Here is a 22,131-nt window from a genome sequence, read left to right as displayed (position 1 = left end):
AGGGTGCAGGAGAGTATGGAGGGATGGCCACTGGGAAGAGGTAACTATGGGGAGGAAGTGGGAGGGGAGCCGTTGCATTGTGGTAAACTGTGGTCAATTTAATGCGACAAAGTATATGTGAACTGCTGTATGGAAAGCGAATTTGCTCTGTAAATCTTTACCCAAATCACAATAAATAATAAATTAAAAAAAAAAAAAGAAAGAAATGAAACAATCCAAACATATACAGGTATCCTCTACTTTTTGAAAGCTCCCTTTCTACCACTTTACTTTTACCAAAGACCCTTAGCATCTGTTTTTGCTAATCTGCTAACCAGAAGGCTGGCAGTTCAAACCCACCAGCCACTCCTCGGAAGGAAGACTGGGCAGTCTGCTTCTATAGAGATAGCACCTCAGGAACCCAAAGAGGGATCACTATGAGTCAGAATCCACTCGACAGCAGTGAGTTTGGTCACATTAACCAACCAACCAACTCACTGCTATGGAGTCGGATCCGACTCATAGCGACCCCTCCTTGGGTTTCTGAGGTGTTTCATTATAGAAGTAGCTTGCCCAGCCTTCCTTCTGAGGAGTGGCTGGTGGGTTTGAACCACCAGCCTTCTGGTTAGCAGTCGCATGCTTTAGGCACTATACCACCAGAGCTCCTTTGGTCATATTAGTAGCTGTTTTTGCTAACAGAAGGAAATCTGAAAGGGATTTTTGTTTTTGTGGAAAGCAAGACTAGCATTTAGTGGGCAGTGCGCACCCTGACCAGCAAGAGGAGCATCACCAAGCTCCTCGCCCAGGAAGTGCATTCAGCATCAAGCCGCAATAGTTTTGAACTGTGTCTGTGAACACTGTATGTTAGTGTTATTTTAGATTTTATGTATTATTTGATGATTTGGTAGGTTATTTTTTGGGTCTAGGAACACTAAAAAAAATTTTCCCGTTTTGGCTTACGAAAGGTTTCATAGGAGTGTTGTATTTACAGGTAGCAGGGGAACCTGGATAAAGGAAAAGTTCCTGGTCTTTCACTCCCCCCACTTTTTTGAGATAACCAGTGTTAACAGACAGCCCTGTATGGGCTTACCCATATTTTCCATATTCACACAGATCCCGTACAGGATCAAGCTTATTTTACAACTTGCTTTTGTCACCTAACAATATATTACAGATGTAGTTCTGTAGATAAGGATCAAAACTATAGATGGTACACAGTAGTACTGTATGTGTTGCTGTGCCTTAATTTAGTAATGAAAAATAGTTGGATTGTTTCCAGATTTGTTGTATTTCCCTCTGTATATACAATCTTAAGTGAGATTAATGGGTCACCCGGTATGTTATTTTAAATTTTAATAACTATTATCAGATCTTTGCAGAATGATTGTAAAATCGCACAGAAATACATGACAGTGCCTGCAATTCTTGACAGTACTCGATGTTATGGTTTTAAATAATACTTGTCATTTAGATAAGATGGTTAAGCATGCTGATCTCTTTGAATTTTCTATACATTTTTGCCCATTTTTACCTGCACCTGCGTTGTTAACATTAACATTGTTAACATTAAGCTGTTTTAGAGATGCCCTTCATAATTACAAATATTAACCCTTTGTCTGTTAAGGGTTGCATGTATTTTTCTCAGTCCTCTGTCTTTTGACTTGTGTACGGTATCTTTTTTAGCATACAGAAATATTTAATTTTTGTATAGTAACATACACTCATCCTTTCCTTTATGACTTCTGGATTTTTGCCACAATTTGACTTTTTGATGTCTTGTACATGTAGTGTATTTTTCATTTGCAGGTAAAAGTGTCATTTGATCTGAACACTATTCAAATAAAATACCTGGATGAGGAAAATGAAGAGGTAAAATATATTATGGTACTCATTACCAGGTGTCCTGAATAAGGATCTTATTTTTCAAGCATGTTTAATATGTTAATCTCAGAAAGTGTTTTCCCTCACTTACTTGGGGATTTAAATGTATTTGATAATTGCATGTTCTAAGCAGAGTTGTATCATCTGAGCTGGAATTGAGAAATAGGGAAGCAGCATGGAAGAAGTAAATCTGAGTGATAACTTTAAAAATTATATAGTGTTCTTAAGTTCAAATGTAGTCCAAGCTTTTGTTTGGATTATAATAATAATAATAACAACCTTTATTAAGTGGTTACAATGTATAAGACTAACTATAACATTATGTATTAGATACATAATTATCATCTCTATTTTACATATGAGGAAACTGAGACATTGAGAGTTTAAGTAATTTTCCCAAAATCACATAGCTTGGAAGTAGTAGAGTAAGCCATACCCTCTTGCTACAGAGCCCAGGCTACTAACCACTATTTTATGCTGTCTCTTAATATGGCTGAAATAAAGGAAGGTACAATAGTTAAGTGATAAAATTTTTAAATTACAATTCATGACTGACTTGTGGCACTAGAAAAGCTGAACCCTTGGCCTGAGATGCTGTGTCTATTCTGTAAGGCTGTTCTTAATAACAGAAATACTCAATTGATGAGATGTTTACAATTCACTGTTGCTTTTTTCCTTTTGCAGGTATCCATCAATAGTCAAGGTGAGTGAGTCCCTGAGAGGACCTTCAGCTTTATTCAGAAGCCTTATCTGTTCATGGACTTAGCTTCTCCACTTACACTCAAACCTTGTAACAGTACTTATTTTAAATTAGAATTTGGCATGCAATAAATTGGCATTGTACTCACTCATCCATAGGCATTATTCACATAGAGGATTTTTGCTATATAGCAGTGTTTTGTATATAGCTTGGTTATTCAGGATGATGACTGAATGGACATCTTTAAAGACAGCTTTAATGAGGGATTCTCTTATGTTTAAAATGCTGCTACTCTGAAAATCATATGCCTCCCTGTTTGACACACATAACTTGTCCTCCTGGTGTTGCAATCTGTCCCAGACTTGGATATATGTTAGTGTCAATTTATATCTTAGTATCAACTTATAAACACATATTAACACTATTCATGAACTCCCTTGAGGCCTGTGGTTCAGTAAGCCTAGTGTGAGGGAGCTGAGTTCAGGTTTCATAACTGGAGGGTGCCAGTAGCAAAGAAAGAGGAATTTAAAACAGAACTGTTCTGCACTAGTTTCTGTTTGTGATGGGATAAGAAGAGAGTTTATCAACATAAAGGTAGTAGCTGTTTATATATTAATGATTATAAGCTAAGAAAACTTAAAAGGTGGGGTTGCCTGTACCTACTAGAATCTTTGAGGCCGGTGAAGAATATCACAATGTCTATTTATTTTTGTCCTTTTAGGAGAATATGAAGAAGCCCTTAAGGTAATGGTTATTTCATCTCATTTCCAAATAATTTTTAAATACCTATTAAACTAAAATTTCAACCTGAATTCCATTAGTCATGGAGAGGATCTAATGAATATAAACATGAGAGAACCTATTTTTAGGGACATTTTGATGAGTAGGGCTGCCATTCAGCAGTAGGGAGGTCCTGGTATAAAAGTTTTCCCCAGTTATTTTCCCCACTTCATTGTTGGTTTTGGTGCCACCATCCAAGTCTTTAAAATACAGTAAGCTCTCTGAAATCATGCTTTCTGGTTCATGCTTCTCATTTCCCTTCTTTGCAATATTCCCCATGGAACATTGCAGTGAAATGTGAGCAGATTTAACCATAGAGTTGCATACCATCTCCTGTTTAAGTCAGTGGTGAATTAGCTAGAGCAGTCATCAAGGTCATTTATTCCTTCTGGTGTGCTATTCTGTCCTTTCATTACCGCTTTAGCACTTAAGATTTTTTCTTTATGGTTTGATGACTATCTTTGCTTTGTATAGTCAAACTTTTTCTTGGTTTTCCTTAGTTGAGATACCCATCTCTATACATAATTTCTCCTTTCTGTTTTCTTCAGTTTTCTTGTGGTTTTCATATTTCCTCTTTGCTTTTATGCTATTCTAACATGCTATTCTCTTGCCCCCTTCACTGTTATCCTACTCTCCCTGGCATTTCTCTTTCACTATTTCAGAAGCTATAGTTGTTTCTCTAAAAAAATCTTCTAAGATCTTTGTAACTTTTTCTGCCTTTCCCACAAATCTTACTTACTCACCTGATCCTGTCAGGAAGCTCAGATCTTAGGAGCCTAGAGTTTATATAAGACTGTCTTGCCCTGGAAAGCAAGCATATTTTTGCATTTTCATATTTAGTACTTAAGATCCCCTTATATTTTGACACATTCCATTGCAGTCTTTTTTTGAGCAATTTTTCCCTCAGACCCTCCCAGACATTTTACTCTAAAGCTTCTTGGTGGCTTATGGTCTAGAACAAGGATTGGTCAACTACAGCCTGTATGCTCACTGCTTGTTTTGTAAATAAAACTTTATTAGAACATAGCCATGCCCATTCATTTATGTATTGTCTGTAACTACTTTTGTACAGAGTTTTGATAGTTGTGACAAAAACCATATGGCCTCAAAGCCTAAAATATTTACCATGTGGCCCTTCAAGAAAAACTCCTGGTTTAGAATAATAGCTTTAAAACTTTGTGACCATACAATACTACCTTTAAATGGAATCTTAAATCTAATGTGTACAAATAGATCAAAGAAGAGCTGTTCTGGTTGATATTGGGAGTACTAGAACCTTCCACTGTGGCCTCTCAAATCTTGGACACATGGTACCTTCATGGAACCCTAAATGCTCCTTCAAGTATCATTTCCAAATTGGGGTTTATAGCAACATGGTTTTCAAAAGGAGATGACTAGTTAAGCATGTTTTCCAAAATACTATTCTTAGTGAAAAAGTAAACCCTGTTACAAGCTATATAGTTTTGAGTTTCTCGAATTCTGTTAGCATGGGATTGATTTGTTTAGAAAACTGAGGTTGGAGTCCCTAGATGGACTCTTAGGTAAAACCAATTACACTGGAAGGCAGTAACCCAGCTATTTTAGATGAAACATCTCACCTAGTAAATTGCTATACCATGAACCCATATTTGTGTTGGTTTCTGGTAACAAAATCATTCCTAATTAAAATTTCTGGCAAAGCAATAGCAGGTTGAGTATCCACATCGTATGTGTTGTATGATTTAATAAACACAAATCCTGCTATTATTCCGTTTTCATTGATTACACTCTTCTGTTTAGGTGTTTTCGTAATTCCGTTTGGGAAAGGAGACTCCCAGTAATGATTTTGTTTCATGATGTGTGCTCTCAGATGGCAGTGAAGCAGGGAAACCAACTGCAGATGCAAGTCCATGAAGGATACTATGTTGTGGATGAAGCTCCAATCCCAGTAGTAGCAGAAAAACGACTAGCTGCCAGGGCAGGAAAGAAGCCACTTGCACATTATTCTTCACTGGTGAGAATCTTGGGATCAGACATGAAGCCCCCAGAGGAGCCTGCAGCACAGGTATTAAGGGGATGGACCTGTCTCTACAGTTTTGCTGGTCCCGTGTTTCCTTGTCTTTGATCTGTGATGTGAGATATTTAGAAAAGATTTAGGGGGTATTGTGATCTTCTCAAACTCTGATTGAAATTGATAGCAGTGGTAACTTCTGGTGAGGGGAAGTGAGTGGGATAGAGACTTAGTTTTCCATAGTCCTTCATGCTATTTGATGGTTTGTGTGTGTGTGTGTGTGTGTGTTTAAAAAAACAAACAAACAAAAAAAAAAAACACGTATACTTAACAAAAGAAACCTCAAAATAATGCAGATCAGGAAAATTAAGTAGAGAGAAAACATAACCACCATGATCTTGGATTGTGTTTTCTTAGCAGTTACCACTTGCTCCATGTGATGTAGACCAGACTCAAGACAAACCCCCTGACTGGTTCACAAGCTACTTGGAGACCGTGAGTGTTCTCTCTGGCTTCAGTTTTAGCAACAATGCTGACACAGGTAGAATGTGGAAGACTAGAAAGCCAGACCCAGATAGCTGCTGCCTCTGGTGCAGGTGAATGAAGAGTGGTCACTAATTTCTAAACTAGAGAAGTTCTGGTCAAGAAAGCTCTTAACTTTTGCAGTGAGGTACCCAGAAGAAGGAAGAATCTAATTCTAAGGATATAAAGGGAAAAGGTCAAATCTCTATGCTTGAGAAGAAAGAAGTTAAAAATTTACTCATTGAAAAGATTTCTTAGTATTATCTTTGAACCATTTTAGCTGTGGAAGGAATAGTCTTTTTGTTATTATGTGTCTATTCACTCAGTAGATTTAGCCATTTATGTTTTTACATTATACTGGAGACAGTTTTCAGGTCTGTTTGGTATCTTCACACCTTTTGCAATACTGGAACTGAATTTTTCCCTACCTTCTGCTCTATATCTAGTTCAGAGAGCAAGTGGTTAAAGAAACAGTTGAGAAGCTTGAACAGAAATTACATGAGAAGCTTGTACTCCAAAGCCCAGGCTTGGGTTCCTGTCCATCAGAAGTCTCAATGCCTATTTCAGATGAAACATTGTTTTTGCCAGAAAACCAGTTCAACTGGCATATTGCTTGTAGCAACTGCCAAAGAAGAATCATTGGTGTACGCTATCAGTGCAGGTGAGCGATAGTTTAGAGATAGTTGTCTGTTGGTAGTCCTCAGAGCAGCACCCTTGCCGGCATTCTGGATGGGAAGGGAAGCTGGGTGTATTCTGTCTCTGAGCATTAGACGTAGTAGCTCTGGATTGGAAATGCAAACTGCTCTTTACTCAAATCCTTTCCGGTTTGAGAGTTAAGTATTTGGCTTGTTGTTTTCAGATGGATTAACAATCAGGCAAATTATGTTCTCCAAAAACAAAATTAGATCACCAAAGATGGTCTCCCTGTTGTTCCAGATGCTTTCAGATGCTGCTTCATCCTATAGATTTCCCATTGAAATAGATACAGGTTAAGTGTTATTATCCCCATTTTATTAATGAGGAAAACTGAGACATGGCATGGTCCAGTGACACACTCAGGTTACTAGCTAGCTGCCAGTAGAGCAAATCAGAGGTCTAGTCTCCTAACTCCCGACCTCGGGTACTTCCCACTGTGCCATTCTACACTCTGCCCTTCTTTTCCCCTCAGCCTGTGCCCATCCTACAATATCTGTGAAGATTGTGAGGCAGGGCCTTACACCCATGACGCTAACCACATCCTGCTAAAGCTGCGGAGACCTGTCGTGGGACCCTCTGAACCACTCTCTCACTCAAAGTTGTCTGCTCCTCGGCTTCCTGCTGCTCTGGAGCAAGTCAGGTAAAACCACACACATGGATGTTTGGTCTCTGGGTTTCTTTGTTTTTCCTTTTTATTCAAAAAAAATTATTGTGGTAAAAAATACATAACAGAAATTGGCCATTTTAAACCCACCCCTTCCCCTTTTTTTCTTTTGTGAAAATTTACACAGCAAAACATCGTTCTCTGGTTTCTTGGTTCTGGTGACAGGGTGTGAGTTACAAAACTACGGATAGTCTCCTTGATCTCTGTTCATTTTCTTTTTTTAACTTTATTGTGATTTGGGTGAAAGTTTATAGACAAATTCATCATCCATACAGCAGTTCACATATGTCTTATGAAATTGACTGCAGTCTCTGACAGTGCACCAGCTCTCCTCCCACTTCCTCCCCATAGCCACCTGTCCCCTGTGTCCTTTCTTCCCATGCTCTCCTGCCCCACAAGCTGCCTCCCTGTGCATGCAAGCTGCCTCCCTGTGCATACACAGCTCTTCTGTTCACCCATGATTAATCTCTCCAAGGAGTGTATCTACCTAATGTAAATGTTAGCTCATATGCCTGTCTTTTGTTTGGCTGGAAGCCACAGGAGTGGGTTCAGTTCCAGACCTGAAGGGCAGCTAGGGGCCATAGTCTCAAGGGTTCCACCAGGCTCTGTCAGACAAGCAAACCTGGTCCTTTTTCTTTTTTGATTTTGAGTTTTGTCCCACATCATTCTTCTACTCTATCCAGGATCTCCTACGTAGATCCCCCTCTGAGTGGTTGACAGTGGTAGCCGGAACCCTGCTCATTTTCAATTACTGTGCAGTAATGAAGACAATCACCCAAAGCTAATGATACGGAAATGATAGTAGAGAATGAAATTCAGAAACTGAGCTAGAAGCTGATACTGATGGAGACTGCATTTGGCTCAAAATACCTCTGCAAGGCCCGTTTGTGTGGTTTGTTGTATTTAAGACTTGAATTTATCATCTTACAGGCTCCAGAAACAGGTTGACAAGAACTTTCTTAAAGCAGAAAAACAAAGGTTGCGAGCTGAGAAGAAACAGCGTAAAGCAGAGGTCAAGGAACTTAAAAAGCAGCTTAAACTCCACAGGAAGATTCATCTGTGGAATTCTATCCATGGACTTCAGAGCCCCAAGTCTCCTCTGGGCCGACCCGAAAGCTTGCTGCAGTCCAACACCCTGATGTAAGCCTGGGGCCTTGGTGGGAGCCAAGACTAGGTTCTGCTTTCTAAAACTGGAGTGTCAGTTAATGTCAGTCTTATTTGTTTGCAACCGCTAACACCTAAACCTTCAAAATGTCCTGTTCTTTGATCCTAGCTTTGTTATAAGAGTGGTTTGCCAGTTGTTCATTTTTTTTAACAGACTTTTTTTTTTTAATACATCTGTATTATGTATTTACACATATATATTATAAAACATATAATATATGATATGTGCATATTATTAATACAGTCAACACCCAATTTTGATGAGGTTCTGTTCCCACAACTCTGTCTGAGTAGATTCAGAGATGTTGAATCCCTCATTTGCTTTTATTTTTTAATTTTATTTTGATTTGGGTGAAGATTTACAGAGTAAATTCACTTTTCATACAGCAGTTCACATATACTTTGTCTCATGTCGTTGACCAAAATTTACAATGCAACAGCTCCCCCCACCACTTCCTCCCCATAGTTACCTCTTCCCAGTGTCCAACCTCTTCTGCACTCTGCGCTGTCTCCTTCTGCATAAGCAGCCCTTCCTTCTCCCATGATTGTTCTCTCCAGGGCGTGTGTCTACTTGAGGTAAATGTTTAACTCACATGCCTGTACTTTGTTTGGCTGGAAACCACAGGTGTAGGTTCAATTCCAGACCTGAAGGGCAGCTAGGGGCCATAGTCTCAGTGGTTCCACCAGGCTCTATTGGACCAGCAAACCTGGTCCCCACCATCTTTTTTTTTTTTTTGCCTCCAAATGATTTTGAGTTTTGTTCCACATTGTTCTCCCTCTCTATGCAGGATCTCCTACATCCCTTCCAAGTGGATGACAGTGGTAGCCGGGCACCATCTAGTTCTTCTGGTCTCATAGTTGTATAGGTTGCAGATCGGATGGTGTACCAGTCGCTAGGACTGATTGTTTCCATTAATTTTGGTTTTCTTCTTTGCGCTTGACGAGGAGAGACCCATCGTTGCATCTAGATGGCAGCTTGCTAGCTTTTAAGATCCCAGTCGCTACTCGCCAAAGTAGGAAGTGGAACAATGTTTTGTATAGTATGTTATGCCAATTGAGCTTGATGTCCCCTGCGACTATGGTCCCAAGCCCGCAGGATCAACTACTCGGTCGCTCTGGGTAGCTGGCTGTGACCAAGCAATGACCATAACCTTGCCCCTTGTCAGCTCTACTATACACCTGGGAATTCTGATCATTCACATAAACTTATAGGCCCATTGTCTGCCAACCCTATATATGATCTTGGATACACTCCCCATTTAGACATACCTAATTGTTTAGCCTGTCCTCCTATCTATCCGTCCATATACCCATGTTTGCTTTCACTGACAACTCAGTACTGTATATGCAAAAGGGTTCATATTTGTTGTCTGTACTGCCCATGTACCTCTCTCTGTCTTTCTCATCCTCAATGCTGCCATATTGATCACTCACATTTGGTACATTGCCCTTCTCTTCACCCAAATCAATATTTATCTCTATCTTTCTAACAGCGTTCCCTCCCCTCCCCTCCCCCCCCTGGTAACCAACAAAGAAAATTTCCTCCAATAGATAAACCTTTCCTTAACTTTTACAATAACGGACTAATACAATATTTGTCCTTTTGTGACTGACTTATTTCACTCAGCATAATGTTAACAGACTTTTTTTAATTAGGCTTTTTTTTTTTAGAGTAGTTTTAGGTTTACAGAAAGTCGTGCTGAAAGTATAGTTTCCATATATCCCTCCTTCCCTGCACATGGTTTCACCTTTTGAAACCTCCCATTCCTATGGTGTTTGATATGTTATTATTGTCCATAGTTTACATTAGGTTCACTCTTTGTGTTGTCCTGTGGGTTTTGACAAATCCTTAATGCCATGTGTCCCCTGTTAAAGTATGGTACAAAATAGTTTCACAGCCCTAAATCTCCCCCGTACTCCACATTTTCATCCCTTCCTCTCTGCCCTGAGCCCCTGCCAACCACTGATCTTTGCACTCTTGTTCCAGCATTGCCTTGTTCAAAATGGAATCATTCAGTCTCTTTTTCAGGCTAGCTTCTTTTACTTAACAGTTTGCGTTTTAAGGTTCCTCCATGTCTTTTTGTGACTTGATAATTCATTTCTTTTTATCTCTGAATTACCCTCTTTTGTATGGAAGTAGCACAGTTTATCCATCCATTTACCTATTGTAGGAACATCTTGGTTGCTTCCAATTTTTGATAGTTATGAGTAAAGCTGCTGTAAACATTCATGTGCAGGTTTTTATGTAGGCATGTTTTCTTGTCACTTGGGTAAATACTTAGGAGCATTATTAATGAATGGGTGTTGTATTTGCTACTTGCTTTGCTGTCTTCAGAAAGATGAAAAACCAGTAAGATTCAGAACTGGGGTTGTTAATGACCTTTCTTCACTGGAGGCAATCCGTATTTGAAGCAAATTAGCAAATGTTTTAAGAGTTTGACTATAATTCTATTTATAGATCTTTAAATTAGCCTTGCCATGGCTTTTTTAGCTCAGGAGTCAAACCTGTCCTTTTTGAAATTTTGAGTTTGTGTTATTTTTAAAGCAAATGCAGTAGGCCATCCTCAGGAGTCATAGTCAGGCGCTCAGGCCACAGCAGTTTATATCCACGGGCCTTCACACCCAGTAGCAAGTGACTAAGTGTGTGAATTTTCTGTGCAGGCTCCCTTTGCAGCCTTGTGCCCCAGTTATGCCAACCCTCAGCGCAGCATTTGTGGATGAGAATTTGCCTGATGGTACTCACCTTCAGCCAGGAACCAAGTTCATCAAACACTGGAGGATGAAAAATACAGGCAGTGTGAAATGGAGTGCAGACACAAAGGTATCCTTTCCACAAAACCTGAAGGTGATGTAATAGGATGTGGCTGAGTGCTCAGCTGACAGACTTTCTTTCTCTTGTCACTGTCTTTTTTAGCTCAAGTTTATGTGGGGAAACCTGACTTTGGCTTCTACAGAAAAGAAGGATGTCTTGGTTCCCTGCCTGAAAGCCGGCCATGTGGGAGTTGTGTCTGTGGAGTTCATTGCCCCAACCTTGGAGGGAACATACACTTCCCACTGGCGTCTTTCTCATAAAGGCCAGCAGTTTGGGCCTCGGGTCTGGTGCAGTATCATAGTGGATCCTTTCCCCTCCACGGAGAGCCCTGGTAACCTTGAAAAGGGCACTGTCGGCTCAAGCAAAGCTGATGATGTCACCTACCAGCAAGAGGTGAGCGTTGGCAGGCTTTGGCCAGTGCCCCAGTGTACTTACTGAGTTAGGGAACGGGTGACTGAAACAAAGAGAGCTGAAGCACAGCTGGTCATTCTTTCAGGACTCGTGAAAGGCTAGCTACTCTCCCCTCCCCTAACACATTTATATACTGAAATTTCGCCCAGTCCTCAAGGGCTTTGTTTGAGTGGCCTAAGGATCTGAGTGCTCTTTGTGGTGATGCTTGGCAGTCTCTTTGCTGCCCAGCAGAAAGAAGGGTGGCCTGGCCTCGCCTGTAGAACTGATGGACTAATAGCTTTACTCCTTAATGTTACTCTCCCCTGAAATATCCCTTATGTATGTTCCCTAAATATTAATGAAGCCTTGCCCTGGTTGTTACTTGGTGTGCAGTTTTCTAAGACAACTTCCCTCTATTAGTGGGCACTTTTAGAATGATTACTTCTTAAATTTAGGAGTAATCACTAACAGTGCTATGTAAATAAAATATATGTGTGTGTGTGTGTATACATACACACACACATATATATATACACATACATAACATACATATATATATTAGGTGGTGTGTACCACAGGACCACATGCATGCTTTCTCTTCTTTACAAAAGTAATGCATTTTCCTGGTAGGAAGTTGACAAAATATGGATGGGTGGGTGGACCTATGTTAGTTTCCTGGTTGTGACTTGTATTATGGTTAATGTAATCTGTTATCATTAGGGGAAGCTAGATATAGGGAATATATGTACTCTGTACTATTTTTGTAACTTTTCTGTAAGTCTAAAATTATATACAAACAAAAAGTTCAGGAAAAAAAAAGTAGTAATGCAGCGATGTTTTGTTTTCAGAAAGACCCTTCAGCCTGTTGAGGGCCTAAACTCTGTCCTAATGGTTTGTCTCTGTAGGAAGCCTTTCTTCTGGCCAGAGAAGAAATTCAGCTTGATGAAATGACTGAGCAGACAGAAGGGACAGGAACCTGCATCCCTCAGAAGATAAAGAAGGTTGCCAGCGAGAGGGAGCTCTACATCCCATCTGTGGACCTTCTGACTGCCCAGGTAGAAGATTCAACACTTTGAGGGGCAAGGAACAGAGAGCACCGGGGAAAGTGTTTTGCTGCGTTGATGAGAAGGTGGTAGCTTTGGGTGGTGTCCAGGATGGTTGAGTTTATGGCTACTTTGATAGAGTCAGATGCATTAGTGGCAGGGGAGTTCACCCATGGGAATAACAGTTTCTGAAACATTTCATTTAGAATTGTGACCTCACTCATGTGCTTCCCCACAATTTCATTTGAGTTGCCTCTGCATCTCACCTTCTGGTTCACCTTTATACCCATTGCATTTCCTGTCTTTCCTGCCATTTGGCCATCTATCGCATTCCCATTTAACTCTCTTCCCTGTCACTTGGTTGAGGTGAGGCAAGAATTTAAACAGAGTTGGATCCATGTACTGTAGAGCTCAGTGCCCTGCAAGTCCCATCAAGACAGAACGTGGTCCAGTGTGCACTGCAAGCAGCCTGATATTGCCCATCTTTTTTCCAGGATCTATTGTCCTTTGAGCTGTTGGATATAAACATTGTCCAAGAGTTGGAGAGAGTCCCCCACAACACCCCTGTGGGTAAGAATGTTACTAGATTCACCTTGTCTGTTTTATTACCAGACCCAAAAGTACTACAATGTGGACTCTGGTGGTTAGCATTTTATTCTCCCACGATGTGATAGTAAAGTCGCACCCATGGGTCTGGTTTCCTTCTTTCCCCATTGTCTATCAGAGGCAATGATAAAGTTTATGTGAGGCTTCCCCACTACTCTCCACTATAAAGGAACCCTCTTCTCCATTTTTCTGTAGAGGTTTTGTGTCCTTTTATTCCATTACATTTATGGTTCTGTGTCTTGGCTATGACCTTCCAGGCCAGATGACTATCCTCCATCCTACATTAATCTGTCTGAGATACTTGCACCTCATGGTCTGGAGAAACTCTTTACAACAGGCCTTGAAACATACTTTCCTTCAGCCTTGCAGGAGGCAAGAAACCTGTGAGCTGCTTCTGGGCACTGACTGTTGAGGATGTGATGCTTTTTCTTGGTTGATGGTTCTCCTGTCTTCATTCTCCAGATATGACTCCCTGCATGTCTCCTCTGCCACACGACAGTCCTTTAATAGAGAAGCCAGGCTTGGGGCAGATACAGGAAGAGAGTGAAGGGGCAGGATTTAAAGCACTTCCGGGTAAGGGGTTAAGTGTTTGCAAAACACTTATATCCCCTTTTTCAATATCTTATCCTATTTTTACACCTACCCCCTACTAACCTGACCTTGGTGTGTGAATGGGTTTCTGTAGGATCTCATTTTTTTAAGTTGCCTCATCTTCAGAAGGCATAGATAGCAGCTGTTTGTTGGCCTAGTGTGAGCATGGCTGATGCCTGACATGGAGAAAGCGCCTCAGCATTTTAAACACCAAGCTCAGACAAGGCTCTCAACTCTTTCAGATTCCACAGTGTCAGTGAAGAGTGAGACCGAGAACACTGCTTCAGTGGAGGAAGCAGAAGATGACCTGAGTGGGACCCAGTTTGTGTGTGAGACTGTAATCCGATCCCTTACCTTGGATGCTGCCCCTGATCACAACCCACCTTGCCGACAGAAGTCCCTGCACAGTGAGTGTCCCCTCATTTCGCCCACCTAGTGGGGTGGCACCCAAACAGTGATTGTTAGACCCATGTTAGAAGTGCCCTTCCCTGAGAGTGAAGATAGGATGGTCTTTGTTAGAAATTGCAGTCACATTGGTTTCCTCATACTCTATGTAAGCTGCCTGACCATTTTAATTATAGCTTTTGGAACAAAGAAGCTGCCAGACCTCTTTCTGTACTTTCTCAGGTGCAGAATTACAGTTGCATTCCACAGAGGAAGAGCAGCCCATGCTGCCTGGACTCTGCAGAAGAGTCTTCCTATAAACTGGCTGAGTGTCAGCCTGGTTGGCAGCTGAGCTGTCTGTGTTTTCCTAGGTGGTGGTGGTGGTGTTGTTGTTTGCCGTCGAGTCGGCCCCGACTCATAGCGACCCCTCCTTGGGTTTCCGAGGCAGTATCACTACGGAAGTAGGATTGCCCAACCTTCCTTCCGAGGAGTGGCTGGTGGGTTTGAACCGCCAGCCTTCTGGTGAGCAGTCAAGTGCCTTAGGCACTATGCTACCAGAGTTCCTAGGTGGTAGTCCAGGAAATAGTGGCTAGAGATAGGGGCACCAAACTGAGTTTCTCCAAGTGAAATTCTGCTGTGACAAACACCTTATATCAGAAATTTCTAGATAGCAGATAGGTAGAACCAATACCATGTTTTTCAAGAACCATCTAAAAATTGAAATTCTAGTGTATCAAAATTATATGGAAAATCTATGTATAATGAAATTTGACCTGTTCTTTCAATATGATTTGTCTCACTTTTGTTTAAAATACATATGTATATGAATGTGTGACCAAAACCCCAGAAGGATTTAGACCAAAATGCTCGTGGTAGTTATTTTTGATGGGACAATGGTGTTTTGTTTTGTTTTTCCTAATCCATATTTTGCCCATTTTCTACCATGAACATGCACTGCTCTTATAAAGAAGAGGGGGAAGCATGCATGCTGTCCTGTGATACACATCATCTGCATTTTCTTTGGTCTTACAGCACTGTTAGCTACTTTATCAGTTTCTTTTGAACTGTGTCTCAGTACATTATCCATCACATGGAGGCCTCATCATTTTAAGGTCATATTCTTCTCTGAAGCCTGGATGTTTCTGGCTACTTTGTTTTTGTGACCTTTGAGTGTGTCCAGTTTGTATGAGCTTTTAGAATACGGCCATGGTTCTAGCCGCAGCCCATCCTGCTGGTTCTTCCCTCTTCTCTGACATTCACATTTCTAGCCCATGTCCTACTTTACCAACTTAGGGTAGCACCAGAGGCTGCTTTTAGCTTATACCTTAAAACTGGTTGCTTTCCTCCTGTAGTGAAATCTGCCTCATGTGAAGGAGGGGGACCACTTGGTGATGAGAGAGAGGAGATTGTCCATATCGCTGAGGAAGAATTTGTTGAGGAGGAAGAGGAGGAGGATGAGCTCAAAGATGAAGTTCAGAGTCAGTCCTCTGCTTCCTCAGAGGACTACATCATCATCCTGCCTGAGTGCTTTGATACCAGCCGCCCCCTGGGGGACTCCATGTACAGCTCTGCCCTCTCTCAGCCAGGCCTGGACCGAGGAGGTGCTGAAGGCGAGCCTGGGCTTGAGGCTGGACAGGAACCAGCTGAGGCTGGGGAGAGATTCCCTCGAGGAGAGACCCAGCCCCAGGGGCACAGCGTCACTGACATCCTCATGACCTCACAGATTCTGGAAACAGTGCCCCTAACTCCAGAGGTGGTGGGGCCTCCACCTCTACTGCCCAGGTACCGTCACACCCCTCAGCTGGGATGTTCTTCAGAGGTAAAAAAAAGAGTAAGAGGGGTCAACTTGACCTCACAACCTTTCTCTTCTTAGGAAAGCCTGCATTGAGATAAATAAAAGTTATACTTCCTAGCACCTGTGGGTTCTAGATTTAAAGAAATACTAGTTGTAGTCACCCTTAATTATATAATCATAATCATTTGAGTGTAATCCATTTATGTTTAGATTGTTAAGAGCCACTTTTTAAATGCAAAGTTCCCAGTATCTCCTCTCCTTTATGAGCAAAGGCAGCAAAACCCTTTCTTTTTATCAGTCCCCAAAATTCCTAAGCATAATTAGGAATTTAAAGCTGTTATTGGGGGGGGGGAGTTCTATGAAATCACATAAATTATTTTTAATTCTCTGCTGGATCTGTCTATACCATTGTTCTTACCATGTGGAAAATGCTGGAGCCTTGACTGTAGTTTAAGCTGTTCTCCTAGTGAGCTAGACATTTAGCTTTACCAGCACCACTTAGTAGAACATAAGAGGCCAGACTGAAGCCAGTCTCTCTAGCTTGACTGTGGCCAAAGAGGCAAAGGAGTGGAATTTAGTCCTTCTGACATGATCCCTAAATACGTGTGACCTGGATTAGGAATGTGAAGCGTGTGTGGAGAATTTAGCACTGCTGTGCTGTGTTTACTGTTTCTCTACCATTAACATTGCTGCTATTTCAGCTTTCTATATTGTGTCTTTCTGAAAGCAGCCCTCCTTGTGTACAGCATCATGGTTCCCCAGGAGTGGATTCACCAGTTACCATCCCAGAAGTTTCTTCAGCCCCTGATCAGATCGAAGGAGGTAATGACCAGCCCGAGCTTTCTCTTTCTCTCTCTGATCCTCTCTGCTGGAAACTAGGTATTACGTAGGCTCATGTCTCATGAATCTTGGCAGTTTTTAGGTCTTTGCCCTTTCTCTCTTTCTGTGTTCATCCCTCATACTCTCATTTCTGTTCTCTAACTTACCCACTGCTGTCGAGTCGGACATGACTCATAGCGACCCCTCCTTGGGTTTCCAAGGCAGTGTACTATGGGAGTAGATTGCCCATTCTTCCTTCCAAGGAGTGGCTGGTGGGTTTGAACCGCCAGCCTTCTGGTTAGCAGTCAAATGCCTTAGGCACTATGCCACCAGAGCTCCTGTTCTCCAGCTTAATAGTTCTTAAATGAGACATCACAGAGATAGGCATTGCACTATAGTGGGAAGAAAGCAGACCTTGGAGCCACAGAAGTCTAGGTTCCAGCCCCAGTTCCACCTTCTCTCACTGTGCGGCCTACAGTACCTCAGCAGGTATATAACACCTATAGATCTGTTTCCTCATCTGCAAAATAAAGAGTTATGAACTATAAAGTTGTTGTGAACCATGAAATTGTTGTGAATAGACCTTCAAAGTCACTTCCTACTTATTTCCTCCAAAAAAATAAAACTAAAAGTCCTTACAGACTAATAAATCAGTATGCTCGGATTACAGAATTTATTATTCTGATTTAAAAACTCTCACCTTGCATTACATTTTGAACAATTTCTCATCATTTACTTAAACCGCCCCCCACAAAGTTTCCCAAATACTTAAAAAAAGAAAAGAGACTTCAAATACTGTGATCAGATTGCAACCTGCCTCCAAAATAGCTTTGCTGTGAGTTAGAGAACACCTGGCGCTTATGGATGCTGCATCTAACCAACACCTCTTTTGCTTTTAGAGCCCAGAGGCTCCTCAGGACTTGTAAACAGCAGACAGAAGAGCTATGACAACTCAAGGTAACTGGACCTTGTGCAGTCTCTTCTTCAGAAGCAGGTGGATAAGCTACTATTGCTTCTGCTTCAAAGAGCCCATGAGAGTAGGGAAGGAGAGCCGTCATCATTCTTGTTATCATTCCTCCTGACACTTTAGAGCAACACTGAGCAAAGGGCCAAAGGTGATACCTAAGAGTGTTTCCATTCCAGATCAGAGAGGAGTGCCTTGAGAGTCTCTTGTCTCCCTCACTTTGGTGCCAGAGAAGGCAGGAAGGGCAGGCCCAGTGTGCATCTTGGTAACTTATTCTTAGGTACATCTACCTCTCCACTCCCAAACACCTCAGAGCGGTGTCAAGATGGGTCTTCCCTACATTCCTCTGGGAGGTGTTTCCTCCAAGCTGCTAACCTGGCAGAGATGGACTGCTGGTACCCCAGTATGCTCTTGACCATGTTATTTTTCAGGTGGAACTGAAAGCTGGCATGCTACCCAGCGTGGTGTGTTTTCTGCAGTGCCCGTATCTTGCAGCAATAGAGCTAGCCCTATATCAAACCCAGATTTGTTGCTACAAAACCGATAACACAACCAATCACATTCACTTTTTACATCTGATTTTTTTTTCTTGTAAGCAAATCTCTTTTTCTTTCAAGGATTCAATTAGAGCCCAGATTACCTTGTAGGAAGCTCAAGACTTCTTTGTCTTAGGGAAATCCTTTGGTTTTTCTCCCCAGGCACCACCAAGGGAGCAGCATTGCTGGAGGACTGGTGAAGGGGGCTTTGTCTGTTGCTGCCTCCGCATACAAGGTCCTGTTCGCTGGGCCACCAGTCACTGCGCAGGTTAGTGTGTGTTTTATTTTCCTCATGGAAACCCAATCACAAATGAAAACAGCGGCCTTGGGGTTGGAGAGTAGCATGGCATTGTGGAGAAATCATTGGCTTTAGATTGAGTCTTAGTTAGTTAGTGTCCAGCTCTACCATTTTCTGTGACTGACCAAGTTACTTCTGGAAGGAAAAGAACAAGAACTGATACTTGTTGAGGACCTACTGTGTGAGGAACTGCTCCAGGATCTGGGACTATAAGATGAATAAGACTCTAGTTTCTGCCCAAAGCCTAGGAAACAATGGGTAAGAAGACATTTACACTATGGGGTAAGATCCTGTGCTGGTGCTTTCAGACAAGTGGCATACTTCACCTGGGCTGGTAAGGCCAAGGAAGGCTTCCTGGTAGATGATGCCTGAACTTAGTCCTGAAATAAAAAGTAAGTTTGGACAGGAAAGAAGGAGAAAAAGGCATTGCAGACAGAGTAGCCAGAAAAAAGTCTTGGAAGTATAAAAGAACAAGTTGAATTTAGGGAACAGGATCATGTAGTCTAAGAAGAAGAATAAAAAAGACCAAATAATGTAGGCTGGAGGCAGACCATCATGCTCCTTGTTTGTTGTGTGTTGAAGAGTTTGGATTTTATTTTAATGCTATTAGGGGAGCATGTCAAGAGTTTAAAGGAAGTGGTTAACAAGATCAAGGTCTTAGTAAGAGAACTTCACTACAGTGAGGATGTTGGCATGAAGCCAGGAAAGAAATCAGTTGAGAATCCATATGTAGGTAGGAAGGAAGAATGAAAGAGATAATTAACCCACTGCCATCGAGTTGATTCTGACTCATAGTGACCCTATAGGACAGACTAGAACAGCCTCAGGGTTTCCAAGCCTATAGATCTTTACAGAAGCAGACTGCCTCATCTTTTTCCTGTGGAGTGGCTGGTGGGTTCAAACTGCTGACCTTTTGGTTAGAAGCCTTATGCTTTAACCACTGCACCAGAGTTCCTTGAAAGAGATAATTAAGAGGTAGTAATGACAGAACTTGGAGACCATGATTCAGTGACTAGAAAGAAGTCAATGGTAAATCCCAAGTTTCTGGCTTAGGTGATGAATAAAAAAGAATATGCAGGAAGAAGGACATATTTGGATGAGAAGAGAGACAATTAGGTCAGTTTTGGATGGTGTTGCATCTGAGACATGCATGTCATATCTAAGTAAAAAGAACCAAAATGCTGTCGGATATATAAAGCTGGAGCACAGGGGAGAGAGCTGGCCTGGCGATGAAGTTGGACCCTTTCTTTCAGGTTATAGCAAGGGCCGTGTGATTGATCATCCAGGCAGAGTAGGTAAGGTAAGCAGCAGCCTTTAAAGAATAAGGAAGTTGCCTACAAAGAAGACAGGTAACTAAAGGGAAAATGAGGAGAGTTCTGTGCTGGAACTTAAGGAAGGGAGTTTTAATAAGGGAGGAATGGTCAGCAGTGTCAAATGCTACAGAGAGGTGTGGGCTGATAGTGAGGAATTTCAAAGTGCAGGGATGCCCCACTTTTTAAATAGCTGGGCTCCAGAGGGAAAGAGGGGAAGCTAGGATGCGTAAGGCAGAGGGGAGACATTTTTAAAGATGTGTGAGACTTGAGCTCTTTTCTTTCAAGGAAAAGAGCCAGCTGGTAGCAGAAGAGATGAGAGAGAGAGAGAATAATTAATGGACAGATTCCTGAGATGGTGAGAGGTGATCCAAAGCAGAGTAATTTTGGAAGGATCGATTTGGAAAGGAGGATGGATCATCTATTCTGAAATAAAAGGGAAGAAGGGAACAGTAGGATTGGGTAGAGAGGGAAATGCCAGAGGTTATGCTCAACACACATGCAGTTTCTCATTGGAATTCTCTCAACAGCCCTGTAGAACAGGAGGTATTTTGTACCTTGATTTTCATAAATAAGGCTTTGTCTTCACCGGGTTTTTAGAGCTTAATTTCATCTGTCCAAAGAATGCTTCTTTCTAAAAGTCTTCTCTGAAGTGTTCTCTTCCTAGTCCTAAGACAGTTCATTAGTCCCCAGGTTTCCTTTCTCCTTCCAGCACACACATACCTAATTTCTAACAGGGCCTTCCCAATCCCCCTCACCCCTCAGGAGACCCCTGGTACAAAGCAGACAAGTGCACCATCCTCTTGTTCTCGTTACCTAGTATTTTGTATAAATCTAGGAACAGTAGTATGCTTTATTAGTAAGGTAAAGTTAACAGTTTAAGAATTTACAAGATAAGCACTTACATAGCAAATGTCCTGCTTTTCCTGTCTGCACACAGCCCGTAGTTTCTGAAGACCAGACAGCAGCCTTGATGGCCCATCTCTTTGAAATGGGATTCTGTGACAGACAGCTGAACCTGAGGCTGCTGAAGAAACACAATTACAACATCCTGCAGGTTGTGACAGATCTCCTTCAGGTCAACAACAACGACTGGTACAGCCACCGCTACTGAAGAGTTTCCTTGTATTAAATAATAACTGCTGCTCAGAGATGATCTTTATTCTGTTATTGGGGTGTGGGGTAGAAGTCCTTGCTTGTTTTTTAATCTGATGACTATTTATATAGCCCATCATTGAATTGTCAAGACAATATATGCAATACAGTATTTTTTGAAGCCAATCAATGACCAGAACTTAAATTTTCACTTCAGACACTGGATGAATAGTAGGAACACAGTTTTTTAATTGATTTAGATAAAACTCCTTTCTCCATTTTTGTGTATTAAGTATAATCTGAACTCCCTGTAGAACCAGTTTTCTGCTTGTATTGAACCATAGTTTTTTTTGTTGTTCTGTTTTAATTCTTAGCTAATGTGGATGTTTCTATGGAGGTATCTGTTAATTGTCAATTTTTAAATGAAATGAACTTTGGAAGGAAGGCTATCATCAGTTGTTTTCAAGAATGATTATCATTTCTCTCACCCTACAACCCCAAGCCTCACAGCTGTGTGCATTGAAATGACACCCAGAGCATGACAGAAACATTGATACTCTTCCTTTCTCAAGGAGAAAATAATTTTCCAGCAAGACTTAGTAATTGATACCTTTGTTTTCTAAAGACCAATTAATCCGTTTAAGAGTATCCACCTTGTAGGTCTGCATTTCAATGAAAGGAGGGAGGCGTGTGCTAAATAATTAACTCACCAGCACCTACTGAGCTATGTTTATTGTAGTAAGTTTGCATACATTTTTCTTTTCTTTAAGGGAAAAAGAAAGTTAAGTAGGTAGTATGAATATTTTGCTAATACTCTAGGGAAGAAAAGAACCCTTCTATTACTTAAAAAAGGAATAGTAAATTTTAACAATTACACTTTTAAAAAAAATATATATATATATATATGTATGTATGTATGTCATGGCGTATCTTATTTTACAGCAGAGTGAGGGAAATAGAAATATGAATGAAAGGCAGACTCCTATGTTAATCTCAGTAAAGTTCACAGGTGGGCAAGTGAGTGTGTGCGTGTGAGGTATGGGATATCCTGATGACTTCTTAAATGGCTGAAGTCTATTTAAAAGTATTTTGCCCTAGAGAGCCTAGAACAG

At 41.3% G+C, this 22,131-nt stretch overlaps 1 protein-coding gene across 1 annotated transcript in view; it reads left to right on the top strand.

Annotated features, from left to right (window-relative positions):
- Window positions 1-21,038, top strand: part of NBR1 (NBR1 autophagy cargo receptor) — a 25,510-nt gene extending 4,472 nt beyond the window's left edge. Inside the window, exons 2-20 of the mRNA XM_007957722.2 lie at window positions 1,786-1,848; window positions 2,545-2,563; window positions 3,282-3,304; window positions 5,190-5,384; window positions 5,748-5,825; window positions 6,299-6,513; window positions 7,021-7,188; window positions 8,143-8,352; window positions 11,038-11,197; window positions 11,291-11,581; window positions 12,484-12,633; window positions 13,116-13,191; window positions 13,690-13,800; window positions 14,061-14,225; window positions 15,555-15,984; window positions 16,725-16,819; window positions 17,716-17,773; window positions 18,479-18,584; window positions 20,865-21,038. Coding sequence (XP_007955913.1) covers window positions 1,786-1,848; window positions 2,545-2,563; window positions 3,282-3,304; window positions 5,190-5,384; window positions 5,748-5,825; window positions 6,299-6,513; window positions 7,021-7,188; window positions 8,143-8,352; window positions 11,038-11,197; window positions 11,291-11,581; window positions 12,484-12,633; window positions 13,116-13,191; window positions 13,690-13,800; window positions 14,061-14,225; window positions 15,555-15,984; window positions 16,725-16,819; window positions 17,716-17,773; window positions 18,479-18,584; window positions 20,865-21,038 — 2,787 coding nt within the window. The remainder of the gene's footprint in view (window positions 1-1,785; window positions 1,849-2,544; window positions 2,564-3,281; window positions 3,305-5,189; window positions 5,385-5,747; window positions 5,826-6,298; window positions 6,514-7,020; window positions 7,189-8,142; window positions 8,353-11,037; window positions 11,198-11,290; window positions 11,582-12,483; window positions 12,634-13,115; window positions 13,192-13,689; window positions 13,801-14,060; window positions 14,226-15,554; window positions 15,985-16,724; window positions 16,820-17,715; window positions 17,774-18,478; window positions 18,585-20,864) is intronic.
- Window positions 21,039-22,131: the final 1,093 nt, after the last annotated feature.

This window comes from Orycteropus afer, unplaced genomic scaffold (assembly GCF_000298275.1).
Source record: "Orycteropus afer afer isolate SDZICR_OR568_19922 unplaced genomic scaffold, OryAfe1.0 scaffold00786, whole genome shotgun sequence".
NCBI lineage: Eukaryota > Metazoa > Chordata > Mammalia > Tubulidentata > Orycteropodidae > Orycteropus > Orycteropus afer.
This window is presented reverse-complemented; position numbering and strand designations above follow the sequence as displayed.